Consider the following 13,673-nt stretch of genomic DNA (forward strand, 5'->3'; position numbering starts at 1 on the left):
AGCGCAACTAAATGTAGTTTCACCAAAGGGACCTACTGATAGGATGGTGTGTGAATTGGCCCTATACGACATACGCAGTGTGCCATGTCCCTGTAGTAACATTAATGTGCTGTACATTGTTTTTCAGACACAAAAATCCTCATCAGAGATGGCTGAAAAATGGAACACTCTGAAAAACTCTGAACACACTGAAAAGTGACACAATGCCAGTGTAGTATTTGTTCATCTAAGCTTGTCCATCTTTTATATTCAGTGACAAATAGTAACTCCTTATTTGAAGGAACGCTGACTGTAATTCCATCCCTCATCCATGGATACTGCCTTATGTACCACTCCAATAAAAACCTTTTATTATAGTACAAAGAAAGTCAATACAACACTTCAGGTAGTGAGGTAAGCTGAAGAAGTTTCTCTTAAGTTAATATTTTCTTGGTTTGGGGGGGTCTTGTGTGGGCTAGACTTGCACAGAAGTGGTGAACAACGTCTATGCGGCAAATATGCCAATATTTTTATACTGTACAGAGTGTGCAAATATACAAATATTTATGCGTGCACTTACAAGCAAATCAGCTCCGTAGGAGTTTACATATACATCACAGTCAGAACATTTTCAAACTTGCTGTGCTTCCTTGTTTACTTATTTATATTCCGACAAAGGAAGTGGTAAGACTGAGTAGCTGACAGCTTTTCTGAGAAGAGACCATTTTGCGTTAGAGGAAGCAGTATCTCTCTTGGATGTCCTAACACCGTGGTTCTGAATTTGAAAAAGGAAGACTTAAACAGAGGAAACTGTTTAGGCGAGGAATTACTGGGGACACTGGAGCTGGTCACACACAGGGAATAGATGGCTGTTTCATCGATAGTTCTGTTATGAACGCTCTCTAACTGCCTGACAGAGAGAACTTAAAATGGATTTGCGAAACATACCCTACCGTTCGGACGTGGTTACGTGGAACCCAGATGACTTAGCAGAATATTTTAGAACCGTAAGTTTAACTGTGTTTTGTCTTTGTGTGATGGAGGAGCAAACTACTGTAAGAATGTGTGTGCTAAATTTGCATATTTTTATAATGGGGAAAGCTGCAAAACTAAGAGCGAAACCACTGACAATTAAGAAGCTGAGCTAAACTGTCCAGTGAAATCTACAACTGAGTCTTGAAAGTGTGTTTTAAATTAGATATATGAAAAACTCATTGTTTTTTAGAGAAAATGTATGCTCTACTACAACAAGAGTTGATATAACATATATGAACAGCTGTAGAAGACATTAATGTGTAAAGCCAGGAACTTAACCGTTGTAGATATACAGATGCTGATTTTTTTGAGACACAGTTGGAAAAAGCTTTAGTCTTTTAGTTTGATTTTCCTATTCTAAAACTTCTTTGGCATAACTCATGGCTCAAGATTACTAGCTACCTCTTCTTTTCCGTCACTGGTAATTTTTCTGGCATTACCTTTCTGACTAACTAAGAAATTCTGGTTCTTTTGACATCTTTTTCACTTGTGACAATCTATAAATTTCGTTTTACAATGCAAGAGTTTCCACGCTGAAGAAATACTTCAAAAGGAATTCGCCATTAATGTCTGTCCTCCGCACAGTGATGTTGGCACCTTTATAATTGCCAATTTTACTGAAATTTCATTTTTTCTGTGTTTTCTGTAAACTGCTTATTTTAGAATTCACATTAGAGATGGTGCCTGCTCCATCTCCCTTGCAACTGAACATGTTTCTCCTAAAGTCCTAAACTGTCAGCTTAGAATTTAACATTCAGATAAGTCAGAAGATCTGTGAAGATTTTCGAGCAATGCCAGCAATGCTGGTTGATTTTCAAGTGAGCTGTCGGGCTGGATTGTGAAACCCGGAACAGTTTGGGCTTCATTTTGAAATCATGCAAAGTTTGTTCCAATGGCTCCTATAACTCGGTGAGAATTTTCTTTGGGTAATTGAGGCAAGTTTGATGCTAGGATGTAAAACTAGCTAATAAAGACAAGCAGATCAAACACAAAATCTATGTCTATCAAATCTCCAGAGAAGTGAAACTGTCAAACACTTGAAAACCTCTAATTTTAGGGTGCAGGGGTTAGTGGCACAGGAAAGTGAAACGAAGAATTGGAGATGGAACAGAGGAGATCATTATCAACAGGCAACTTCAGACAAATATGAAAAACATTAAAACACTGGTGTATGGTGGTTTGGATTGCTATTTCCAAGAGACTAACAAGGGAAATGGCTTCCTGAGAGAGTTGATAATGACATACTTAACTGTGACAGAAGCGTTAACTGTAAATTCTATCATAACTAAATGGCCAGGTTACATTCAGTTTTTAGTACCCTCCCTCTACTGATCCAGAAGCCCTCCAGGACTGATAATCTGTGCATTCCACTTTTGGAGAGGTGAATCAGGGGAAAAGTTGCTTAAAGTCAGCCAAGAAATCTGTGTAAAAAGTACTGTCAGCCTGAGTGAAGCAGCTCTGGGCAACTGCTGCCAGTGACCAGATCTCCTCCCCACAGAAACTCCTGCAATTTCCCTCACACATGTCGTTAAAGGGTCAAATGTTATACCTTAGGAATCTTTGTTTACATCTGACTAATATATTTTACCTGCAGCCATATGTTCAAAGTCCAGCATTTCATTCCAAGAGGGATAAGCAACTTCTTTTTTTCCTCCTAATCTGTGAGGTAATTGTGGGATGATTTTCAAAGGACAATCACATTCAAATCTTCTCTCACCTGAAGTGATTGATCTTAACATAAGGCAGTGGTAAGAGTTTAGTCAATTGATTGTTAGCTTACACCTTCTTATTAGCAAAGTTCAGCCAGTACACACATCAGTAATTTATGTAACATTAATAGAATGCATTCTTGGCTTGAATAAAGTCCTCAGTTTCTGTCAAATAAGAATTCTTCATACTTAGAATAAAAACAGATGTTATTACTATTAAGTGTGTTATCTCAAACCCACTTTAATTTAAAACATGCATTCAAAATAGGGAAAGACCAATAAACTCCAAACTTTAAAAGAACTTCTAAAGATTTCAACTTTTTTTTTTTTTAGAAAAAGCAAAGATGTTCATCTTTGTAATATCCTGTGGGTTATTTTTAATAGCTATAGAATATTTCTCATCTATTACTTTAGGAATGAGGCCAGGTCCCAGGCAAAGCGATATGCTCTACCAAGTAGAGCAGTTGCTAACTGCTGCATCTAGACTTGTGCTGTTAATGCCACCATAGCACTCAGTATATGAAAGAGCCTTTAATTTACAGTCTGCACAAAAATCTTGATCTGTAGTCTGAAATATTTACCAGAGTTAGGTCTGTTTCTGCATATGAGTAACTGAAGGTGTCTCCTAAAAATATTCTCTCAGCTGTTCAGATGTTTTCAGGACCTGGTCTCAAATGACACCAAGCTACAAGATTACTCCTTAAAACTGCTAAATAGAATGGGACTAACAAAGGACATAATGCTCCCTTTAAGATGTTTCTGCTTTAGAGGAATTATCCCAGCAATCCAGGATCATCAACTGCAAAACTGTCACTAAAGTTTCAGGCAGGATGAGAGCCATTCTGTTCCCACATTTTTAAACATAACGAATAACACGTTTATATATGTTTATAAAATGTTATAAACATATTATAAAATCCATGTTTACAGAACAAAATGAGCCATTTCAACAGGTTCTCGCATACAAAACTGTAACTTGAGGAATCAACTCAAAGCCGGTCATGTCTTAGTTGTCTTCATCCATGCTTGTAATCACAGGTGCAATAATCATCTTTTTTTCCATGACAGTTAAAGTATAAGGACTGTGAGAAAGTGGTGAGAAAGCACAGCATAAATGGACAAAGGTTTTTGGTAAGTAGACTTGGAAGTTTCTTTCCTGTAAAATTCCCATCAGGTGATTGAATTGACTCCTCCTTACTTTGCATTGGCAAATGCAAAGTTCTTACCTCGCAGATGGTTACTGAGTTATAATACCAGAATTAAATACCTTTGGTAAAATCAGCCAGGTATCTTGCTTTAATATGAAATACTGGGAACTCAAGCATGTTGTTTAATATGCACACATTCTATTTTTTAAACTGATAGGGAAGTTATAAACCCACAATCTTGTCTTGAATTTATCTATTCCTTTATAGGAAGTGCTTGTTTTCAAGCACTAACTACAGAAAAGACACATTTATTAATTGTCCCTTCTTCATAAAGAAGACCTGGTCAGAATGATTTGCCATCTAGTGTAATCACTATTTCATGCCTCTGTAGGTAAATTAGATTTCTTCTGTGGAAGTACGCAAAATCAATGAACTTTAAGAGCATCAAAACCAGTAAGCAAAGTCCCAAAGTTTAAATCAACATTCCTCCAGGCTTAACCAACAACTTGGCTTAAATATAGAAAAGCTGACAACTTCCATTGACATAGCTGCTGGTTTCAGGCCTTAGATGTACATCCATGAAGATGTGCTGGGGCTTTTGTTATTGCTCCAATTTGCTTCTGTTTTATTTTATTTCCAAATATTACCTGTTCTATTTTCCCCAAAAGCGATCATCTCTATAATTATTTACAGAGGAGAAATCTATGTATACTGCTTCAAAAGATTTCTTATTTTTTATTTATTTGTTCCAATATATCAAGATTTTTGACATTTCATTGAAACACCACAGGAAAATTTTCAAACACCTTTTGTAGTAAGGGGGTGTTGCACCTCCCTCCTCCTGGGCAGAGTCAGAATTATTCAGATGTACGTCATAGGGTTCAGCCTACTAACCCTAAGAGAGTCTCCTTAGTGCTCAAGCACTATGTTATGAAATTCTGGAAGCCTGTGAGGTACAAACAACAAGAGCAATAACTGCGATTCTTAGGCGATTTGTGTGAATTTTGATGATTTCTGTAGACGCATAGCTCGGAGTGCAGCATTCCTTCAGACGCATCCCAGTGGATTCAAAGGCTGCTTTTCTATTAAGAAGGCAAGCAGCTGCTCATGTATGCTGAGACTTTTTTTTTTAAAAGGTTTTGGCCTACTTTTCAATTGTATAATGCAAAAAAAGTTCACCTGTTAAACAGCACAACAAAAAGAGACTGAGCGGAATATTCTAGAGTACAATGCAATCTTGGAAAAAAAAAAATTACTTCTCGTTATGAATGTTTTTTCTAAGAAACATCTTTTCACATTTTGTAAGTTATTGGAAACTGCCAAATCCAATTCACACAGAAAAAACTGTTAAGACTGAGAGTCTGCAGGTATTTTATCTATTGTCATATCTGTATGGTAAATCTGACTGCAAAAATAAAGCTGTCTTCTTGATCAGATAGTTTCAAAGTCACATTTCTGTATGTGCTGTTTTCCACGATGAGAGTCCAGCTGAGATGTAGTGGAATAAAACCAGGGGGATTCCATGTAATTTTCTGATAAAATTCTCCAATATTCTAAACAGCAACTCGGTCCTTCTTTGAGACTTTAAATGCATAATATTTGTCAGGTTTATCACCAGAATAGCATTCCAGAAAGAAGCTTATCAAGTTTATAGAAAAAAAATACAATTCTTCCTTAAATCCTGCAGAATATTCCTATCAAGGGAGTATATATTTTCTGTGTTTTACTCCTACGAGCACTACCGGAGGCAAACTAGTACTGGATAGGATTTGTTCTGTCGTAGAAATCATTGATAGCATTGTGCGCTGAAGCGTGATTAGAAGCTTCTTATTGTAAGAAAGGCAGAAAGAACCAAACTATCATCCCTGTTCCAAAGACAGTTTGTGAAGTTTCTGATTAACTAAGCAAAACAATTCTCCAGAGTTTTCGTAATGTATTAATCTGTCCTAAACTTGGAGCTGCATATGACAGAAGAAGAGAGGGGTCAGCTGTCTACAGGAGGATCACTGAAGGTCTTATGACTTACAAATCTCAGCTCTGGAGTAGTCCACCATCTAATCACTGTATTATGGTTGAAGGGGGAAGAAACACTTCCCCCCTCCCCAATCCTAGTTTCTAGAAAGATTTTTGTTAAGCAGCCAAGACTGCTCTGAAATCCAAGGACTTTCCCAACTACATCTCTGCTGGTACATGTGATTTTACAGATAAGGTTCTTAGCACAAAATTCTACTCCAGTATGTGGTGCTCTATTTTAAAATTTACAGTTTTACCCTGAAACTTTGCAGTCATGAACAATTTGGCCTGATTTCACCAAGCAAACATGAAGGAATTCAACATACCTAGCTTCTGAAGTCCCCTAAATACCAGATGTTTTAGCTGTGATAAAATGATGTGAAGTAAAATAGCATAAAATCAGAATCTATGATATTCCCTACCAGGAATACAGCTTTATAAAGGACATTTCATTGTGCATTTATTTGAAACTGCAAATGTTTAAAAAACGTTTGAAATATTCTGTTCTTTTATATTTACTGTGAGAAGCAGAATTCCTAAATGGCCAAGAAAAATGCTAGTGCTGATGATTCCAAGCAGACCATGCATGGTCTGGTGAGCTCACACCCATCCTCAATAGCACGGAATGTTACCAGGATGTAGCTCTTTGTTAATTGTTTGCCACCACCCACTGAGACAAATTATAGTGTCTGAAGACTTCTTTAATAATAAATACTTAAAGGATAAGTTTTCCAGTGTGCTAAGGGATGGCAATGTACAGGGAAAAGCAATACATAGAAAGCAAGAGAACGAAATCAGGAAAAAATATAGAAGACTTAAAAACGGGTTTGGAATTTTTTGTTTTCCTTGCTTAGCTTAAGTATCTCTGACAATCTCTAAGGAGGAAGCTGCTGCAGAAGAGGATTTTAATTCCAGTTCTCTTGAGAAGCAGAGCAGGGGTGGATTTTAACCTTACCCTGTAAGTCAATGAGACGGTACAACACCAATATAGAACTGGATTAGAACCCAAACCAGAAAAGCAAATGACTTAACTTTAATTTGGCAAAGATTTCTATTAGTTTGACATTAATCCTGGAAGAATAAGTCATCTGCTGGTAAACAACCAAATTTACCCAGCTCTCATCTGTTAAGAGATGGTTTAAGAGTTTACTTCTTGTAGATCTTTTTAACAAGTTATCGTTAAAACATTGTAGCTACAGAATTGCTTCTCTTTGAAGTCAGATCCAATTGTTTTGTTTGAGTCCTTTGTGTGTAAAAAAATACAGATGATGTTTATTAACCTCCCAACTATTTTAATACAACTGGCAGGAACACAAAGGAAAAACCAACATCCAGCAAACCAGAAAAAATACAGAGAGGGTTTTTAAAGAAAATGGGTTCGCTTCTCTAACGAGCCAAGGGCCCATCAGGCTGTTACCTTGCATTACTTTTCTGTACACTTTATATTCCTATCAGTTGAAACTTCATGCCACAACTTTGAACATGCAAACTTCTGTAATTTCCAGTGTTGCATGGACAATTTTTTTATATCTACCATGTGTTTCCTTTTCAGAACATGTCTGAAAATGATATCCAGAAATTTCCCAAACTCAGAGTGCCGTAAGTAAAGCCAAAACAATTTAACATTAAAAATCATCTTGGCTGGTCTGCAGTGAAAATATCAGGCAAATGATTTGCAAGAGATAAGTTAGAGACTTGGTTATTGCAGTGTACTGATAGAAAAAGACTGTTCCAAAATAAAAGGATTGCTGTCATGACTGCTCAAGCAGTTGAAGAACAATTATCTCATTAAGTCAAATCTGAGTAACAAAGAAATTAGCTGCTTCTAATATTTCATGGTGAAAACCAGGATTTTTTTTTGCTCTGGTACACATCTACCAGCTGGAAGGTAGAAGGTTCCTCACCATCAGACTCATAGAGTTCTTCATGGTCTTTTAAACAAAGTAAGGAGTAAAAAAACCCAAGGAACTCAAGTTGTTCCAATATATCCACTTCTTTGTTGCTCATTTCCCAGTTCCTCACTCACTCTCTCTATACATACCTTTTGCTAAGGGAGATAAAGTCTGCTTCACCTTTTGTGATGCATCAGAGCTTGTGTAAGATGTTCTGGTGAAGCTAAGAACACTGAAAAAATTTGAAACACCTGTGTGGTTGGTCACATTCACACACTCACGGGTAAGCTGGTGGCTGGATATGACAGCATGAGGCTACCTCGGTTCAGATCAGACAGGCAAAGGCTTGAATTTGAACGACTTGGACATTTCATGTTTCTTAGGATCATATCTACATTTTCGCACAATATGTGTCTCAATAACAGGGAATGGTGGTGTATGATGTGTTAATAAGGGGACCAAAATACTATAAAATAAGATGCCAAGATTAAACAAAATATTTAACTATGGTTACCGAGACTGAGGGACCAGCGTTACACCAGAGTGAAAACCTCATTTTACAATACTGTAAAACACATTTAATTCTCTGATAATTTGTCCCTCCTTAACAGTTCTTTGGAAAAATTGCCTTGTGTTTTCCTTGTTTGAACTTCTAATTGTGAGAATTTTTGGTAATTTCCTTTCAAATTCATGAGTCAAAAGAGGTCAGCAGAAGGTCTAATAAAAACAGATACAAGAGGTATCAAAGTCACAGATAAATAGCTAAAATGATGTCTCACAATGTTGAGTTGCTTCTATATCCTCGTCTAATCTATTGATATCTGAAAAATGTTTTGAAAATTTGATTTTCAGAGTCTACTTACCTTGTAATGCTCTAACAAAAAGTAAATAGGTTTTTCTAGTCAGATCTATTGGGTTTCTCACCTTGACATCTTAAAATGTCAAAATGTCAATGTTAAAATGTTTTAAAAGAGTGAAGCTTGATACACAACTTGAAAAACTAAATAAATGAATAAGTCAGAGTTAAGTTTCTGGAACTAATGTCCTTGCTCTCAGCTTTATGGACATTTACAAAGAGATAACAAATTAAATAGAATATTGTGAATACATACAGAAAATGTTCATGCATTGTGGGGTCCTCCATGTAATAACACTCTTTAAAACAAGAATAACAGAAAAAAAAAATGGGTAAAAGATCCTTTCAGGTTTTCTTAACATTAATATGATTGCTTCATAAAGTCCACACTCTCACCAAATTAGAAAGTGCTTGCTTTTGACATCTGTTATAACATATTTTCACATTATATTGTAATGCAAACCTCACCTAGAAGGAAGAGTTTTTCTAGAAGCTGAAAAACACATTAACATATTGTAGTTTCATTACCTGATACTTAAAACAGTGCTAAAATCTGAGCATATTCTGTAAAAATACTTAATGTAAACAGCAAGCACCACCCTTGGAAGCACTGGCCAGTGGAAAGAATAAATAGTACTTATAGAAGACAGATTGTTCTCTAGTAGCTTTATCAGAATTATGCTAACCTACATGTTGTGAGAAGAGAACCCAGCACTTGCAACTCTACAGGGTTTGCAAACCACAGCCTGCATCCACGTAGACCTGAGCTGGGTAGGTGGTTTAACTAAAAATATATATTTGAGTGAATCTATTGATCAAGTTTTAAATATAACGGTGTCATTACTTGGGAACAATTCTGTGACTTTTACAAGAATTTTAAGTAGGTGACAGTTGTCCGTGCAAAGTATGAAAACACATCCTGACACTCGTAAACCCACTACAACCTTCTGTCATTTTTAGCAGAATTATTATTTTGAAAGTCAATCTCCCAACAGCCGTGTTACAGGTGCTCATCTCCATGAATCTTCTTTTGGCTTATTTTTAAGCACCAAAGAAGGAATTAAATACCATTTTGAAACTTAAAATATCTCACAAAATCTTTAAAACTCTCCATTAAAAGAGCTGAAGGTATTGAATTTGAAGCTATTCTTCCATTTGGGGCTTCTCTGATAGATGTAAAGCTTTTGCTCTCATCCAGAATATTTATATTGATGATGCTGTCACACTTTGGAGCCCTGAGACCACTTGCACTTATGTTGGAAAATTAACTTTGCTTAATGCTATATTTTGTTTTAACATGGAAGCCTTTCTTTCATTCCTGCTTATGTGCACAGCAGAGTTAAAGGTCTATAGCTCAGGCACAAAGTCCCAAAGCAAAAAGGCAGAGTACAGTTCACTCATCACTTCACTTTCACTCTTTCCTTTAGGTAAGAGGAAGGTGTGAAAAGTCACTTGGTCACTCTCAGATAAGATGCTAAAGATTGTTGGAAGGTTTAGAACATAACTGATTTCTGTCATTTTTGAAGCCAACATAATAGTATTACATCTGCCCGACAGACTTTTCTCAAAGACCAAAACAAAGACTTCATTCCAAACTGTGCACTTGATGGTGTTCCATATGCAACTATGCATATGCATATATCCTTAGGGACTTTGCTTTCTGTCTCTCTTGCCCATCTTAATTCCTTTATCCCAATACACGTAGAATGGATCCTACTAGAAACGACAAGATCTGCAGTTAAGTGAACAAAAGCCAGTTTTGGAGTACTGCTTTGGGGGTTGGTAGGTTCTTATTTCTTTTCAACTTCCTGCCAGTTCTAAGCCGAGCATCTGGTGGAGGAGGTAGAAAGAGAAGTCTGAGTAACATTTTCTGCAAGCGCTGTTGCCTTATCCTCCCCTATCATCCACTCCCACAACTCAGAAAGCAGTGTGGTTTTGGTACTTCCTTCCTCGCACGGCTACAGATTCAGCTGCTCAGTGCCCCAACCTGCTGTAATAATATTGCTTGTGAAGCCACACCATCCTAATCTTTGCTTTCTTCCAATAACCTCTGTAAACCATAGGTTTGGAGCATTGCAAAGAAACTTGAAGTACCAATTACACACTGTGTTTTAAGCCGCAAATGATTATTTTCCTAGATGAGCAACTTCTTTTCAGTTTTTCCTCTAAAACCAGTGCAAATCCTCATAGCAGCCGGCCCAGGTTTAGTCCCGAAAGCTTCCAAACACTCAGATCTCATTCATACCCATACAAGTCGGAACTAAAAGATGTATTAGCTCTAAAACTAGTGACTATCATTTTATTTCTTCAGTTGAAAATAAAGACAATATTATGAAAGATCTTTCCTCTCCCTCATTTACAGAGAACAAGCTATGTGCAAGTTCTGTAATCCACTTCTCAGCCAAAGTAGTGGTATATGCGGTGACCTGTTCACCCCAGAACGTTTCCTGATGCTTCATATAAGATTTATTATTTACACAACAACCTTCTTATCACCTTCAGCAGAAGGAAATTTCTTGTGCAGAGGAGTGTTAATTGCATGGGAAAAAAATAGCCAGATGAGTCCTATGCCTATAACTTGGCTTTCTTTCTTACTTTATACCATTTGCTTGGGTAACGATGCCAGATTTTAGACAGCTGTAATCCTTCTTAAATTATTTATGTTTGTGTATGTGTATATTTCAGAAGGGGCAAGTATGACAATATTGGCTTCAAATCAGGAAAGTACCATTGTGAAAGAGGAAAACCAAAAGATATGCTTCCTCTGCCATTCTATTTTCATGCTTGGACCCTTGAGTACATATCCCTAACTTCAAATTATACATCTTCATCATTATGATCATGCTGTCTGAAAAGGATCTGAAATTGCTTCTTATCTGATACTTGGCTGGCACTCATAATCATAATCAAACAGAGCAAACCTATGCCTTGAATTTATCTTTTAATCTGAATTACAGTGAGATGTGCATTTGGAAATTAGCAAGGGCAAGAGAAGGGATATTCAAAATAAGAGAAATTTTTAGTAGATTTCAGGATCCAAAAAAAAAAATTGTGTTTTTTATTGGCTTTTTTTCTAGAATTAGATGGCTTGAAAGCTTCTCTTCCTCAATTCCCAGCCCAGAAAAGCAATTAGACATGAAAGTGATGCACAAATAGGTCATTCAGAAAAAAAAACTAGAGGATTATTTTTGCTGAGTAGCAGAAAAAGACAAGAAAACAAAGAAGAAAATCAAACCAGATTGGTAACTGCCTAGCCATAAACAAAGATTTTATAAGACTAAGATAGTGTGATTGACCAGATCTAAGGTGTATGGAAAAGAGTTCTGCACCAACAAACAATAAATTTAAAATCCGAGATAAACAGACACAGTTTCCATCTCTAGTAAAACTAAATAATATAAAAAAAGAGTGAAATGGGATGTTTTTATCCAAGAATACGTAACCAATTTGCATTTGTTGTCACCGGGCTTTCTCAGTGGGACTTTCTTTTATGAGAAGTGATGAGAATTAAGAATCAAACTGTGACATATTGTAAGTTTACTTTGAGACAAAAATTTTATTCAAACCAAAATAATCATAAAGGCAAACTTCATTACTAGCAGAGCAGAATTCTCTTGCTCTCTGTGGACTTAATTCTGTTAATCTCAGTAATGAGTGTCCTAGCACCTCAGAGTTGCTCTCAGGGAGTCAGTAAATATAAAATCTCTCTGTCCCAGATGTCTGTGCTGGCTGTGGATTCCAGCGATGTATTAGCAACAGAAATACATGCTCCGGACTGCAATTTTACTCAAGACTTCATTGGTTGTCACTCACCCTACTGCTACGTACAAACTGCGCATGATTGATGACAAACACATCAACTTGGAAAAATGTTTCTAGACAGGAAGCTACAGTCTTCATAGGTTCCATGAATATTTCTGTCCTGCCCTGCAATTGTTATCACATGGAACTAAATCAACCTTTTCACCTTCTTTGCTGGAGGGATTCTGGATTAGAGATATCTTGGTTGCAGAGGGAAGGAGGCAAAGAATAGAGTAGACACACTTTTGCAAATATAAGCAAAAAAATAATACAAATATAACCGTTATTTAAAGCGATGTTCTAGCTTTTGATATCCACCACACCCAAAGCTTCTTAGGCTTGCTGGGTTTAGTGTTTATTTTTAAACTCGATCCAGCAGTGTGGGGTTCTATCTATGTAAAAAAAGTCCAGTCTTCAACTGGTTATGCTATGGTGCAACTTTGCAATAAGATGATAAATTCGATATTCTCACTTCATAGTAAACAATAAATCTGAATTATAAAATTTTGTTTTGTTGATATTGAGGAAAAACAGCTAAGAAAATGACTGACAAGTTTCAAAGAATTTTTTAAACTATGTTTTATATTTCTTTTAAATAGAATTGTAAGTAAATTAAGTCAAGAAATAAACAGAAATGAAGGGAGGCTATCTTTTCTGCCAAAATGGTAAGTAAAACACAATTCAGCTTTCTTTTAAAAAGCTTTTAGATATATATGTTTTCTGGACTGTTTTCCACTTGAACAATAATAACTGTGTCAGAGGGAAGACTGGAAACTATATAAAATGAAACTCTGTTTTGTTAGTGTTATCTGTTAAGAACAGCAAAGCTTGAGCCCATGAACACCCCAGATACTTCTGCTATGTCCAGAACCGAGTCACATATAAATTTCTTACAATTTTCCACCTGAGTAAATTAATATTTAGGAATGCTATAAAGCCTAGGCTTATATTACTGCATTAATAAATTACCAGTAATGCATGGCACAGACCAATATGTTGCTATGCTTTTTAATACTGAATGATCTATCATTTAATATAATATGCTTGCAATAAAAAAGAACAAAACTATTGCATGAGAAAAGAACAATTTATATTAATATACAGTGCAAAAGTAATTCTAGTCTAAATAACATGGTTTTACATCATCTGGTAACATGATTCCACACTTTTGCATTAACTAGAGTTCAAAACTGGAACTGAAAGCTGTAAAAATATTTATCAAAACTACAAATATTTATGA

General features: G+C 36.2%; 1 protein-coding gene across 1 annotated transcript in view; it reads left to right on the top strand.

The window, feature by feature from the left end:
- Positions 1–662: 662 nt before the first annotated feature.
- Positions 663–13,673, top strand: part of LCP2 (lymphocyte cytosolic protein 2) — a 29,864-nt gene continuing 16,853 nt past the window's right edge. The window contains exons 1-4 of the mRNA XM_009564514.2: positions 663–986; positions 3,792–3,854; positions 7,437–7,483; positions 13,033–13,098. Coding sequence (XP_009562809.2) covers positions 909–986; positions 3,792–3,854; positions 7,437–7,483; positions 13,033–13,098 — 254 coding nt within the window. The 5' untranslated portion in view covers positions 663–908. The remainder of the gene's footprint in view (positions 987–3,791; positions 3,855–7,436; positions 7,484–13,032; positions 13,099–13,673) is intronic.

The sequence above is a fragment of the Cuculus canorus genome, chromosome 14 (assembly GCF_017976375.1).
Source record: "Cuculus canorus isolate bCucCan1 chromosome 14, bCucCan1.pri, whole genome shotgun sequence".
In the NCBI taxonomy this organism is placed as follows: domain Eukaryota; kingdom Metazoa; phylum Chordata; class Aves; order Cuculiformes; family Cuculidae; genus Cuculus; species Cuculus canorus.